Below are 15,642 nucleotides of genomic sequence, written 5' to 3'. Positions count from 1 at the left end.
TTTCAAGACTGTAGAGAATCTAGAATAAAATTTTAGAAAGTCACATAATGTATGCAAAGAAGAGAATGTATTTTTGATTTTGTATGTTTTTAGATTGTTGAAATGAATATGAACTTATATGAGACATTGTTAGCGGCTTATTTGTGCTTATTACTTCTTTATCCATGATATTGTTCATTCATTCATTGAATATTCATGCATTTTACTGATTGCCTAGACTCTGCTGAGTGTGGCATAGGAAGGTGAATGAAACAAGTAAGTTTTCAGTATAGTGGGGGAGACAAAATTAACAGGTAAATAATCGGTTATAATTGGAGCAAGTACTAAAAAGATCACGCTATAATGCTAGTGATCGAGAATAATGGAGTGTGTGTGTGTGTGTGTGTGTGTGTGTGTGTGTGTGTGTGTGTTTGGATGGGGGAAGAGAAGGGAGAGGATGTGCTTAGATATAGTGGTCAGGAAAGGCTTGTTATAATAACCACTGTTAATGTTTTGTTGTATACCTTTTTATACATTATGTGTATGTAGAGAGAGTTATGTAAAGTTTTTATATCAAATGTGATTATATATTCTGTTTTGTAATCTCATAATTAAGTCTCTTGAAACAATAGCCATTGTTTTTTAATTTCCCCTCCTGTTCCACTCCAGCTTCTGCAGTCTGGCTTCTGTGCCCACTGTTGAACTTGACATTGTTTCTGATGTAACTGGTCACTGCCTAATTGCCAAATCTAAATGATGGTTTTTTCCCCCTTATTTATTTGTGAATTCTCAATTGATATTTCTCCCACCTTCTTGGATGTTCCTTCTTTATCACAAGCTTTCCTTTATATCTTTCTTTCTTCAGAAATGTTCAAGTCCTCTTAGGTTCTGTACTTGGCCCTCCTTACTGATGTCTTATAGAGTGATGGATTTAACACCAGTGTCTTTAAGTCTGTAATGACTCACTAGTCTTGTGGATCAAGTCCAAAATCCTTTGTAAGGTTTCACCCAGCCTAAGGATTCTTCATTTTTTTAATAGAAGGAAAAAAGAAATGAACCTTTATTAATACTTATTGTAAGAATTGATATTAGCACCTTCAGTCAGTTCATATGTTCATTTATCTTATCATCTTTATTTTAACTCAGTGGTTATCACTTGGGGTGATTTTGTTTTCTCCCTTCTTTTCCCCACCTCAGCATATTTGGCTTTGTCTAGACACATTTTTGGTTGTCATAACTGTATATGTGGCAGGGGAGGGTACTATTGGCATCAAGTGAATAGAGGCCAAGAATACATCTAAAGATCCTAAAATGCATAGACGGAAAACACCCAGTAACAAAGAATTACTCAGCTCAAAATGTCAATAGTGCCATGGTCAAAAGAAACCTGCTTTAACTGGATTTTAAGTGTTTCCTTTAATTATGAATGTAGATAACCCTTCATAGGGATATTAGCACTACCTGTAACTTTGTCACTAGTAGAAATTTCAAATATTTTCATGTCACATTAATGTGTTGCAGATACCTTGAAATATTTAAGCTCAATTATTGCTTAGAAATTAAGATAGATTTGCATTAAGTGAGAAGCAAAAAATTACTATATTACATTTTAAAAAGTTTATCTCAGTATAGTTGTCCATTGTAATCTAATGTATTTTATGCATTATAAACTAAATTATTCTGGGAAGGGGTCTGTAGACTTCACCAGACTGCCAAGGAATCCATAGGATAGAAAAGCTTAACTCTTGGTGCAGAGGCTTAAATATTTTTGGTGAGAATGCTTCAGAGGTGATGATGTTTATTTTATATTGTCATTTCATGACTCATAATATTAAGTTGTCATACTATTGTCAATGATGCCAAGTTTGATGACTTAGTTAAGGTAGTGACAACCAGATTTTAAAGATACATTTCCCCTTTGCACTGCTTAGTAATCTGTGGGGTAATACTTTGGCACAAGATGAGTGTTCTGAATCTGAACAACCTTTCACCTAGTAGCTTTAGCATACATCGATGATTTTTGCCTGAATTGGTTTATACCTTAGGGTTACAACTAATTCAGTTCTTCCTTCTACATTTATTACTGGCTTTGTTCTGTAAAGAAGAGACTTCCTTTCCTCATCCCACTCCACCCACTTTTCCTCATGTCTTTTTCTTCCCCTAGGTATCACTGTATATTCATTAATTTTTATTTAGCCAATATGTTACACTCAAGTAAGTTTCTTTTCCTTTTTTTTTTTTTTTTTTTGGAGTGCTCAAATTGTCCCGCAAGTGGCATTTTACTTGGTCCTTTGTCCTTTTGACAGATCCTTCTGGTCTTTGAGCATTTACTTGCTTTCTGACGCAAGAGTTCTCAGGATCAACTTTTTTTTTTTTTTTCCCCTGTGCTTCAGGTCTGAACTCAGATATTTCTTCAGTGAACCGTGGTTTCTTTGTGGAGATGGTATAGTTTTCACTTATTCCTTGAAAGTAGAGCATACCTGTGAAATCTTTTGTAAAACTGAAATAGTGTAAAGCAGAGAAACACTTACCATTAATTTTTATGGGAAAATGTTTGAACGTTCCCAGACCCCAAAAATGACATGTTTTAGGCTTCTCCTATTTCTTAAGACACGTATTACCAATGGTAATAAATTGAGAAATTTATTTCTCAATAGAATAAATTGAGAAATACATTGAGAATAATTTGAGAATTATTATATATATATATATATATATATATATATATATATATATATATGCTCAATAGAATAAATTGAGAAAAAGCACAGATACTAAGATACACGGTTCAAAGCTACGGTAGCTTGTTGCTGAGGTGCTGAGTGTAATTTCAGGGAGGTAGTTTGGCAGTGCTACACTTGCTGCTTTGGGTGTGTCCTGCCTCTGTGATGGCTTGCTGCAAACACTGAATGCGGTTTTTGCCTCTCACCTTTTTAAAGAAAAGCAAAAATCCTCTTTGGATTTCTTTTGGTTAGTGAAAACAGGTGCTAATGTAGGTCTTTAGTAAAAGCAGACTGGCATAATGCAAACTTTGGAAAAACAGTGTGTACCTATATTTAGAAACCAGTCCGAGCCCTTGGTATGCTGGGTGCTTCTGGAGTGACATTGTTTTAGGAACTTTTAATAGAAGCTTTTAACCTAACTTGTAGCATAAAAAGATACTTTGAGCTATAAAAGAAAGACAATCACATGTTTCTTTTTTTTTAATATGAAATTTATTGTCAAATTGGTTTCCATACTACACCCAGTGCTCATCGCAACAGGTGCCCTCCTCAATGCCCATCACCCACTTTCCCCTCCTCCCACCCCCCATCAACCCTCAGTTTATTCTCAGTTTTTAAGAGTCTCTTCTGGTTTGCCTCCTTCCCTCTCTGTAACTTTTTTTTTCCCCTTCCCCTCCCCCCTGGTCTTCTGTTAAGTTTCTCAGGATCCACATAAGAGTGAAAACATATGGTATCTGTCTTTCTCTCTATGACTTGTTTCACTTAGCATAACACTCTCCAGTTCCATCCACGTTGCTACAAAAGGCCATATTTTATTCTTTCTCATTGACACGTAGTATTCCATTGTGTATATAAACCACAACTTCTTTATCCATTCATCAGTTGATGGACATTTAGGCTCTTTCCATAATTTGGGTATTATTGAAAGTGCTGCTGTAAACATTGGGGTACAAGTGCCCCTATGCATCAGCACTCCTGTACACATGTTTCTGATCTTACTCATCCTTACAAATTCTTTTGGAATGAATGAGACTGTTTCTTTCCTTATCAACTCATACCCATGCTCTTATCTATTCATTTAAGGATTATCAGTAGCTGTCTAACATCTCTCTCCTGATCTGTTCTACATATTACCCATTTAATCCATCTCTAAAGTATTTATTATATATCTATCTGTGTGCCAGGAATTGTGTTAGGCACATAGAATACACAGGAAAATGGAAACATCAAGAGGTTCATAGTCTAATAGAGAAGACCTATATAAAGACCAAATTTTCAGTATGGTTGTTGCAAAAATAGAAATACATAAAGGGTGACTTAAGTGTGAGAAACCGAAGAAGGCTTCAAGAGAATATAATAGTTGAGTATGGTATTGATATGATTATGAAAAGATGATTGTGTAAAGAATGGTGGAGTGATTTACAGATTCTCATTGTAGGTGACCGCTGATTAAATGCCAAATTTGTTTCTAGATGTAAAGTGGAAGTATTAGAAATCAGAGGTTACCTGCATTTAGTGCATAGAGCTTTCTTTTTCCCTGTATTCTGTGTTTTTTGTCATTGTTTTTGCTAGTTTTTTTTTTTTTTTTTTTTCTGGATAGACAAACTATTCTTAGGTTACACTGAAACTTTCTTACTAGGATGCCTCATCATTCTGTTCTTTAGCTTTTCAATGAAAGATTATTTTTTTTTGCTGAAGTTGTTTGGTTTAGAGGCCACAGGGATTTGGTGTATTTGTTTATGCATCCATGCCTTATGAATAAATCCACAATATTTTATCACTAGTGATTGCACATACTAAGTATCTGCATCATACTTATGTGGCCATTAATACAACGTTTGGTTCTTACTGTGGGGAAATCTTAATAAACTCAGGATGACTGAAAGAAATGGAGAGACAAATGGTTTGAAATTGGGACTCCCCTATATAGGCAGTCCCCTAATTTTACATACTCTCTTTATAGTTAGAGATGTTCCCCCATTTCATAAGAAGAATTAGAAGTGTAGGAAAACAAACAAAACCTACATATGTGTCCCAGTTCAGAATCTTTAAAGAGTAAATAAGGTACCACTCCCCCACCACCTCAGATACTGAAATAACTTATAGGAGTCTAGAAATTTTTTCTAGACTAGTTTAGTCTCCATCTCCTCAAGTATTTCTGGCTTCCTGAGATGGCGCTTAGGATTTCTTTTTGCTGTTAAAACAACATGATGGTAAATAGTATAAATTGAAATAGTAGTGTGCTATCAATCAGTATTTGATTTATCTGACACCAAGCAATGGGCAATCAATATAAATACATTTTCCATATATTTGTAGCTTACCTCTACAAATGTCAAAATGTCTTTAATTTAGCCATTTTATTTGATGAAATTAATAAAGTTAAATAGACTTTATGTTAAATTTGGAATTATCCGTACTAAATACTTGATATACAGGATTATGTATTATATACTTTCCTATCCTTTAGATTATCTTTTCTCTCTCAAATATATGATGTTTTATATATATATATACATATATATACATATATATGTATATATATGTAAAACCATACACTTAATGTGTATGGATATATATGTAACAGGCCAGTGATCCCTTTCAAACCAAGACCCTGATTAATTCATCTGGCCATGTTCTGTGTGTGTGTGTGTGTGTGTATTTAAGTATGATTTATTTTTCAGTACTTCCCAATACAAGCGTTTTACTCTAGCCATGTCAGTTTCCACATAGTCTTAATGATTATTCCATGTCCCTTAACCTTTGTTCACGTTATTGTTTGCTTTCTGTTCAGGGACCCTAAGGAAGTTATTTATCTTTGTGCATTTTCTTAACAGTTTGTTTCTTATGGTCTTAGTGGTGTAATTGGATTTGTTTCTTTTGCATTAGGAGGACTGTGACAGATAATCAAAGAAGTCTGGGGGCGCCTGGGTGGCTCAGTCAGTTGAGCGTCCAACTTTGGCTCAGGTCATGATCTCACGGTTCGTGAGTTTGGGCCCCGCATCGGGCTCTCTCTGTGCTGACAGCTCAGAGCCTGGAGCCTGCTTCCAATTCTGTGTCTCCCTCTCTCTCTGCCCCTCCCCCCACACGCTTTGTCTCTCTCTGTCTCTCAAAAATAAAGAAAGCTAATAAAAAATTTAAAAAAACCCAAAGAAGTCTGGGAAATGTCAGTTTTAGCTTTCCACTAAACTAGGGGAGAGTTATAGTAGATTAATTTTTTGTCACCATTCTCAGATTTGTCTCTGCTCTTTATTTCTTACCCTTAGTATATTCACCAGATTTCCTGAGTAGGCTTTTTTTTTATTTTTTTTTATTTGTTAAAACCCATGTGTCTTTGTAAACCCCCTAGTCTTTCTGAGCCTTGCTATACTTATCTCCAGTATGAGGGAACTTAGACTAGATGATCCAAGTTCCCTTTCAGCTGTAAACTTCTGTTTATGTTCATTTATTTATTCCTTCATTGAAAAATGTTTATTGAGGGGCGCCTGGGTGGCGCAGTCGGTTAAGCGTCCGACTTCAGCCAGGTCACGATCTCGCGGTCCGTGAGTTCGAGCCCCGCGTCGGGCTCTGGGCTGATGGCTCAGAGCCTGGAGCCTGTTTCCGATTCTGTGTCTCCCTCTCTCTCTGCCCCTCCCCCGTTCATGCTCTGTCTCTCTCTGTCCCAAAAATAAATAATATAAAAAAAACGTTGGAAAAATGTTTATTGAATACTTGTTATTTGATATGTATACTCTGCACTATAAGATTATCTACTCTCCAGTAATAAAATAATACATGTTCTTCAGTATCCAGGTTATGTACTGCTTCATTTGTAAAGTTTTACCTGAAACTGTAGCCTACGTTATGTTGTCTTGCCCCACAAATTCTTTTAGGACCTAGTGAACAATGTAGACATAGGTTAACCTGTGTTTTGCTTAGTGTTTTGATTGTTGTCATTACTTAATGTAATTGCAGACACCTTGGAGAGTAATACTTCTTTTATAATTGATAACGGTTGTCACTTAGTCGTAATAATCATGACGGTAACTAACATTTATAAACACTAACTTTTGAGATGAACGTTGTTTTAAATGCTTTATATATACATCCATTCCTTTTACTCTTACAAAATGTTTGTGAAATGGGAGCTCTTTTCATGTCCATTTTTACAAATGAGGTAAGGTACACAAAGGTTAAGTAAATTTCCTTGAGGTTATACTGCTGGTAAGTGAAGAATTTCTGCAGTCAGACTTCAAAAACCCATTTGCTTATAATGCGTAATTACTGTATGCTTGCTGAATGAATGGATGTTTTCATCTTTAATATATAATTGGTTACAGCTTTGGTATCTATTTTGCACTTTGGATAAAAGACTGAAGATATTTCACTTCCGGGAGAATACTTTTCAAACAAGGACAAATAACTTTCTTAGTAACTAATTATGAGTGACACAGTTAATAGTATTCAAATTGTATACTTATACCTTGAGGGATTTTTGGATAATGTATCCTTTTCAGAGAAAGTGTGAGACATACATAATACTTACAGATGAATTTTGATTTGTGTTAAGTATCTTGATTATTACTTGTTACTTATTTTCAGTTGAGTGGTGATTTTATGCAATGGCTTCAAGCCACAGTTCTTCACCAGTGCCTCAAGGAAGCAGCAGAGATGTTTTCTTTAAAAAAGAGGTAGATCCAACAAAACACATTCGACCTGTGCAGTCACTGCCAGATGTATGTCCCAAGGAGCCCACAGGTAAGGCCTTTTTCTGTTTGTTGGTTTGAAGATTTTTCCTGAGGGTTTGTATTCTCTTTAAATGAGTAGTCAGATTCTGTACATAGTTGACCCTTGAACAACATGGGGTTTGAACTACATGAGTCCACTTATATGTAGCTTTTTTTTTTTTTTTTATAAATACAGTACAGTACTATAACTATATTTTCTCCTTATGGATTTCTTAGTAATATTTTTCTTTCCTCTAGCTTACTTTATTTGTAAGGATATAGTATATAATATATATAACATACAGAATATGTTAATTGACTATGTTATCTGTAGGGCTTCCAGTCAACAGTAGGCTATTAGTAAAGTTTGGCAGAGTTGAAGTTAGATGTGGATTTTTGACTACATGGGGAGGGGAGTGGTCTGTACCCCTAATCCTTCCATTGTTCAAAGGTCAGCTATACTTAAAAGAATAAATTTTATAGTGTTAAAACTAAAGAGATAGATAATTTGGAAGTTGATTGGAAAATTGGAATATAGTTCTTTTCATGCATTTCCATAGAAGAAATTACTTGCATAAACGGAAAAAAAAAAGTTTTGAAAATGGAAGCTAGAGATTTGAAGCTTTTTAGTTAAACATAGTATAGTCAATTCTTATTATTTGTGGATTCTGTGCTTGTAAGTTTGCCTGATCCCTGAAATTTATTTGTAACCCTAAAATCAATACTTGTGGTACTTTTGTCATTATTTGCAGCCATTTGCAGAGGAATGAAAAATTTGAATTGCCTGATGCACATGTACCTACCTAAGGCTGAACAAGGCAACACTTTGCCTTCTTGTCTTAGCTCTCGTGCTATAAACAAGTATCTTTTTTGTGGTCTAAACAGTGCCACATTTTTTGCATTTTTGAGCTTTTTATTGGTGCTTTTGCTTTTTAAAAATGGTTACCAGATGTAGGGCTGAAGTGCTTTCTAGTGTTTCTAAGCACAAAAAGACTGCAATGTAGGCACTAATGAAGAAAATTCATTCAGGTATGAATTACAGTGGTGTGAGCCATGAGTTCAGTGTTAATGAATGAACAATATATATTAAATAAGGTGTCTTTAAACAGAAACACAGAATAAGATTATTTATTGATTGGTTGATGAAAATTTTGTGACCAGAGGCTTGGAGGTACCTACCCCTGTATTTCCCCTAGGAATAGTGGTTCAGTATTTGCTAATTGTTACCATGACTTTATAGAACAAAACTACCTTGAATAACAAGAATTGACTATATATTTTTGTTTCCTCTATGATTAATGCCACAGCAGCATTTCTGGCATCTAATCATAAGCCAAACAAAGGATATTAGAACCAGGTGTGTCTGCCATAATACAACAGAAAAGAGGTAAACCTGTGAAAAATATGGAGTATTAAAGGATAGAATATATATAATAAAAAGGTAGAAGAGTTTTGATGTTGAAAAAAGAGAAATTGTATATTAAGGAAAGGAACTAATGAAAGACTTTCTTTATGATCCACCCCACGATGCAAATACAACTCTCAAATTTTGCGTATTCTTTATCTTTTACATGCTTTTCCTTCCCTTGGCAATTTGATGCTGAAAGCTGAAGGTTATTTAATCAGATTGATTTTCATTAAAACGTTTGTTATAAAAGAGAGATTTTGGTGCCTTGGCATAGAGCAGAAACTAAGCAATTTTTATTTTTCTAGGATGTACTTTCAAATGTAGAACTTAGTTTACAGAGTTTTCTTGTTTACTTTTTGCAGGTGATTCAAATAGTTTATGTGTTACCCCATCTCTAGTTACAGATCAACATAGATGGACTATATATCATTCCAAAGTAAACCTCCCAGCAGCATTAAATGATCCTAGATTAGCAAAAAGAGAATCTGACTTCTTCACAAAAACATGGGGATTGGACTTTGTGGACACTGAAGTCATACCTTCATTCTACCTCCCACAGATCAGCAAGGAACATTTTACAGTGTATCAACAGGAAATCTCTCAGGTAATATCTAATCTTGAAGTCAGGTCAAAAGGGATAGAAAGATCTTTAGTTTGATTTATTATAGATTTTTGACCAATAATCTTTGATGAGCTTACAGTATTCTTTTCTGTCTATATTCATTCTACTGTCCTGGGTTGTATTTAATTCTTTGCTTAGATATATATAAATATATTTCTCTTACTGGAGTGATTTTTCACATTTATACTTTTCTAATAGTGCTAAGATTCAACACGCAATACACCCTGCCTCCCAAGGAGGAAATTGTTCTGTTAGGCCAGTAAAACCCAGATGATTTGTGAAGTTTAAGAAATGAGCAGAATAGAACTATTTCTTTGTTTTTTATTTACCACAAAGAATTTAATAGAGCATGCTAGCTCTGGCAGATAGTCTTGATACCTTTAGACATAATATATTGCTCTACATTCAGTTCTGAGTGAGTGGTCCTAAGTTTGAGATGGCTTGTTATTCATTTTTAGTGAGTATTTTCAATATAATTTTGGTTACCATTTTAGTCTTTTAAGAAACTCACTTTTAAAATGGAACAGGGGGTATTAAAATTTCTTTCTTTACTGAAATATAATTGCCATATAACATTATAATAGTTTCAAGTGTACAACATAATGATTTGATATTTATATATATTGCAAAATGGTCACCATAAGTCTAGTTAACTTCTGTCACCATACGTAGTTACAAAAATTTTTTTTTTTTGTGATGAGGATTTTAAAAATCTTTCCTAAGAACTTTCAAATATGCAATAGTGTTATTAACTATAGTGATCACGTTTTATATTACATGTAGAAGAGGGGATATTTATATTTTTATAATACCCCTTTTTATACTTTTTTCATTAGCAAGCCTAATTTGCATTTAGCTGACTTCATTTCACTTGATTACTTTGTTCCTTTTATGATTTGGAAATAGGCTAAATATGATTACATTATTGGCATTAGTACTATACAGTATCTGGTTAATTTTTAGTACTACCTACCATTTTTGTACAGCACCTGTAAATATTATTTACTTTTATATAATGTATATTCACATATGCTGTCTAGAGTTTTTGTGTTCCTCTTTTTTTTTTTTAAAGTAGGCTTCATGCCTACCTAGTGTGGAGTGCAACATGGGGCTTGAACTCATGACCCTGAGATCAAGACCTGGGCTGAGACAAGAGTCTGATGCTTAATCAACTGAGCCACCCAGGTGCCCCAAGTTTTTGTGTTGTTTTCAACAGTCATAGCTGTCTGGATGTTGTTAAGTGGATGAGCTTTAATATGCCTTCTTTTTGATGGTTTGTAATCTCATGCCCCATAACCTACCATTTGACTTCTCTATTTATCCATTTATTGATCAAATATTTATTGAATGCCTTCCATGTGCCAGGCACTGTTCTAAACACTAGGGATACAACAGAGACCAAAACACACTATTTCTCTCCATTAAAAAGCTTACATTTCTAACAAGGATTATGAACAATAAACCCTTAAGCAACCACTAAAAAAACAAAGTATTATAGCTAATAAGCCAACAGAAGAGATAACATGAAATGAAAAAAATTCTCAATCCAAACAAAGGCAGAAAAAGGGTAAAAAGGGAGCAAAGAATGGATGAGAAAAAAGAAAAACTTCCAAGATGATAGACCTAAACCTAACCCTGTCAATAATCATATTAAATGTAAATGTTTAAGCACCCTGATTACAAGTCAGAGGTTGTGAGATTGGATGAAAAAGCGAGACCCAACTGTATGCTGCCTATAAGAAGTGTACTTTAAATCCAGAGACACAGAATATTTGAAAAGTAAAACGATGGAAAAAGATATACCATGCTAACACCAGTCAAAAGAAAGCTGGAATGGCTATATTAATACCAACCAAAGCAGATTTCCAAGCAAAGACTATTCTAGGGGTAGCGATTATTTTATAATGATAAAAGTTAATCAAGAGGATATATTTCTAAACATTTAGTCTGTAAAAACAGAGCTTCAAAATATATGAAACAAAAAGTAGGAATTTTATGGGGGAAATGGATGAATTCACAATTCTGGTTTTTATGGGGGAAATGGATGAATTCACAATTCTGGTTGGGGATTTTAATACTTGTCTCTCAATAACAAGTGCTCAATGACAGCACTGTCAATCAACCTGAATTGACTTTGAAAGAACACATTGAAACAACATTCCACCCAACACAGAAGAATACATTTTCTTCTGAAGTGTTCCTGGAACATTTATCAACATAATCTGAACCATAAAACAAATGTTAATACATTTAAAAGTCTTCAAGTCATACAAAGTATATTCTTTGACCACAATAGAATTAAATTAGAAATTATTGACAGAAAAGTGTGTGGAAAATCCACAAATACTTGGAAACCAAAATTAACACTTCTAAATAAAAATGTGGGTCGAAGAGGAAAAGGAAATTAGAACCATTGATCCTTGAACAACTTGGTTTGAACCGTGCAGATCCACTTATATGCAGATTTTTTTGATAAGTACAGTCACAGTACTGTAAATGTATTTTCCTTATGATTTTCTTTTTTTAAAAACAAACTTTTTTTTTTTTTTAATGTTTATCTTTGAGAGAGAGAGACAGACAGAGACAGCATGAGCCAGGGGAGGGACAGAGAAAGAGGGAGACACAGAATCCAAAGCAGGCTCTAGACTCCGAGCTGCCAGCACAGAGCCCGACCCAGGGCTCAAACTCAGGAACCACAAGATCATGACCTGAGCCAAAATTGGATGCCCAACTGACTAAGCCACTCAGGCGCCCCTTCCTTATGATTTTCTTAATAACATTTTTTTCTAGATTATTTTAAGAAATAATATGTAATGTGTAATATACAAAATATGTGTTAATTGACTTTTTGTTACTGTTAAGGCTTCTGGTCCACAGTAGTTGGTAGTTAAGTGTTTGGAGAGTTAAAAGTTATACTTGGATTTTTGATTATTGGACATTGGTGTCCCTAACCCCTATGTTGTTCCAAAGGCAGCTGTTGTTTGAACTGAGTGGAAATAAAAACACAACATATCAGAATTTGTGGCATGCTACTCTGGCGGTACTTAGGGAACAATTTATAGCAGTAGATGCATATATTAGACAAGAATAGTCTCAAATTAGTGACCTCAACTTCCACTTTAAAAAGCTACCACAAGAACCAATTTAAACCAAAATAAGCAGAAGAAAGAAAGAAACATCAAAGTCAAAATCAGTGAACTAGAAAGTAGAGAAACAGTAGAGAAAAATCAGTGAAACCTTAAGCTGATTCTTTGAGAAGATCGATAAAATTGGCAGACCGGGGAGCCTGGGTGGCTCAGTCGGTTTAGTGTCCGACTTCAGCTCAGGTCAGGATCTTGCAGTTCGTGAGTTCGAGCCCTGTGTCAGGCTCTGGGCTGACAGCTCAGAGCCTGGAGCCTGTTTCAAATTCTGTGTCTCCCTCTCTCTGCCCCTCCCCTGCTCACACTCTGTCTCTCTCTGTCTCTCAAAAATGAATAAACGTTAAAAAAAAAAACTTAAAAAAAATTGGCAGACCTATAAGCAATGCTGATCCAGGAAGAAAAAACATAATCACCAATAACAAGAATGAGAGTGATGACATCACTACAGATTCTACAGTGGTTACAAGACTAATTTGAACAATTTTATGCCAATAAACTTAACAAGTTAGAGTAACTGACATATTTGTTGAATGACACAAATGACCAAATCTCACTCAAGAAGAAATAGATAACCTGAATAGCCTTATACTTATTAAAGAGATTGATGTTAAATACCTTTTCAAGAAGCAAACTCAAGCGCTCATGGCTTCACTGTTGATTTCTACCAAATATTTAAGGAAAAAACAGTACCATGTCTACACATATTCTTTCATATTTTGGTGAAGATATGAAGGATAGGGTGAGTATTAGGATGAGGCTGGCAAGGTGCCTGAGATGTAAAATATGAAGGGGCATGAGAATCTAAGAGTAGGTACCTCTTTAAATATTGTACCCTAGGCTCCTTGCTTGCCTCACCCTATTGCCAGCCCTGGCGGAGTAACTCTCACATACTGTTGGTGGGAATTTGGAGTGGTACAAACCCTTTTGGAAAACAGTTTAGCCATTTCTTAAAAAGTTAAAAATACTTCTGGTTCAGCTTAGAAGGAGCTTGGAAGCTTCTACTCCTGTTCTTACGAGAAAAAATCTGAAAAAACTGAAAATCAACAACTTAGAGGCTTTTTGAAGGTAACAGCCCAGGGGCGCAAACTCACTAAAAGACAAAGGCCTAATCACAGAACTCTGGAATGCTTCCCTTCCTCCCACATCTTCCCACCATATCAATAGGGCACCTGTATAATAAGGGAATACAACTAAAAGACTTAATATTGTCTTAATAATGTCTCAGACTTAATATTTAAGAAATCTGTAAAGGCAGCAAGGGAGGGGCACCTGGGTGGCTCAGGTTGTTAAGTGTCCAACTCTCAGGTCATGATCTCATGATTTGTGAGTTCGAGCCCCGTGTCAAGCTCTGTGCTGACAGCACGGAACCTGCTTGGGATTCTCTCTCTGCTCCTCCCCCATTTGCTCTCTCTCTGTCTCAAAGTAAATAAATAAACATTAAACAACAACAACAAAAAGACAGCAAGGGAGACAAAAACAAGGACACCAGAGGAAATTTTAGCCTCTAACATCTGCAGCTACAGCAAACAGTAAATACAGCCTCATTCCTAGCCAGATAAACATAAATCTCACACAAAATGTCTGTTTACCTCAGTTCCTTTTATCCAGTACATCATATTTGGCATTCAACAGAGAATTATAGTATATACTAAAGATAAGAAGAAGAAAACCCCACAGTTTAAAGAGCAAGTACTAGAATGAGACTCAGATGGCAACAATGTTGGAATTCTCAGACCTGGGAATTTAAAACAACTATGGTTAATATACTAAGACCTTAATGGAAAAGGTAGATAACATGTAAGAATAGATGGGTAATGTAAGCAGAGAGATGCAAACAATAAGAATCAAAAGGAAATTCTAGAAATAGAAAACAGCAGAAATGAAGAATGCCTTTGATGGATTCATCACTAGACTTGAAATGTTAGAGAAAAGAATCAGTGAGCTTAAGGAAAAGTTGATAGAAATGTATCAAAATGTGTGGGTTAGTGAAAGCATTGCTTAGAGGGAAATTTAATAGTTTTGAATGCATATATTAGTGAAGAAAAAAATCTAAAATTAATAATCTAAGCTTTTACCACAGGAGACAAAAAGAACAAATGATACTCAAAGTTAGCAGAAGGTGAATCACTGTGTTTGTACCTGAAACTAATGACATCATGTGTCAAGTATCTTACAATAAAACAAAACAAGAGAAGAGAAGAAATAATAAAAATTAGACCAGAAATCAGTGAAATTGAAAAAGGGAAATCAACAGAATCAATAAAACTGAAAGCTGTTTCTTTGAGAAGATCAATAAACTTGATAATTGTCTGGCCAAGTTAATTAAAAAAAAAAAGACATAAATTATTAGTACTAGAAATGAAAGAGGTCGTATCACTAATGATCTCATGGACATTAAAAAGATAGTAAAATAATATTATGAACAAACTGCCCACAAATTCTGTCTGAATAAATCTATACTTTTTAAAGAAATTGAATCAATAATAATTTTTCAAAATAGAAAACGCCAGGGCCAGATGAGTTCACTGGTGAATTGTACCAACCATTAAAGCAAGAAGTTATACCAGTTCTTTATGATCTATTCCAGGAAATGGAAGCAAAGGGGATACTTTCTAACTTATTTATGCAGCATTAACCTAATATTGAAATTAGACAAAAACATTATGAAAAAGGAAAACTACAGACCACTGTCTCTCATGAACATAGTTGGAAAAGTCCTTAACAAAATATTGGAAAATCAAACCCAACAACGTATAAAAAGAATTCTATACCATAACTAAGTGGGATTTATTCCAGATATGTAAGGTTGATCCAATATTCAAAAAGCAATTAGTATAATCCATAAATTAACAGGCCGAAGAAGAAAAGTCGTATGTTCATATCAATAGATATAGAGAAAACATTTGATAAAACTCAATACCCATTCATGATAAAAATGCAGCAAACTGGGAATATAGGGGAACTTTTTATTTTTTTTTTTAATTTTTTTAATGTTTATTTTTGAGAGAGAGACAGAGCACAAGCAGGGGAGAGCAGAGAGAGAGGGAGACACAGAATCCAAAGC

The 15,642-nt window shown here is 34.7% G+C and overlaps 1 protein-coding gene across 6 annotated transcripts in view; it reads left to right on the top strand.

The window, feature by feature from the left end:
* VPS54 (VPS54 subunit of GARP complex) overlaps positions 1 to 15,642 on the top strand; it is a 139,225-nt gene that overhangs the window by 11,170 nt on the left and 112,413 nt on the right. For 5 of the 6 annotated variants that reach the window (XR_006703495.1, XM_045446229.1, XM_045446226.1 and 2 more), the window contains exons 2-3: positions 7,284 to 7,439; positions 9,179 to 9,420. Coding sequence is in view for 5 of the 6 variants with exons in the window: in XM_045446229.1 (XP_045302185.1) it covers positions 7,304 to 7,439; positions 9,179 to 9,420 (378 nt within the window). In the remaining variant the exon portion in view is untranslated. The remainder of the gene's footprint in view (positions 1 to 7,283; positions 7,440 to 9,178; positions 9,421 to 15,642) is intronic. The other variant, XM_045446228.1, reaches the window with a different exon arrangement.

The sequence above is a fragment of the Leopardus geoffroyi genome, chromosome A3, assembly GCF_018350155.1.
Source record: "Leopardus geoffroyi isolate Oge1 chromosome A3, O.geoffroyi_Oge1_pat1.0, whole genome shotgun sequence".
In the NCBI taxonomy this organism is placed as follows: domain Eukaryota; kingdom Metazoa; phylum Chordata; class Mammalia; order Carnivora; family Felidae; genus Leopardus; species Leopardus geoffroyi.
Note: the sequence above shows the minus strand (reverse complement) of the source record. Positions and strands in the feature narration are given on the sequence as shown.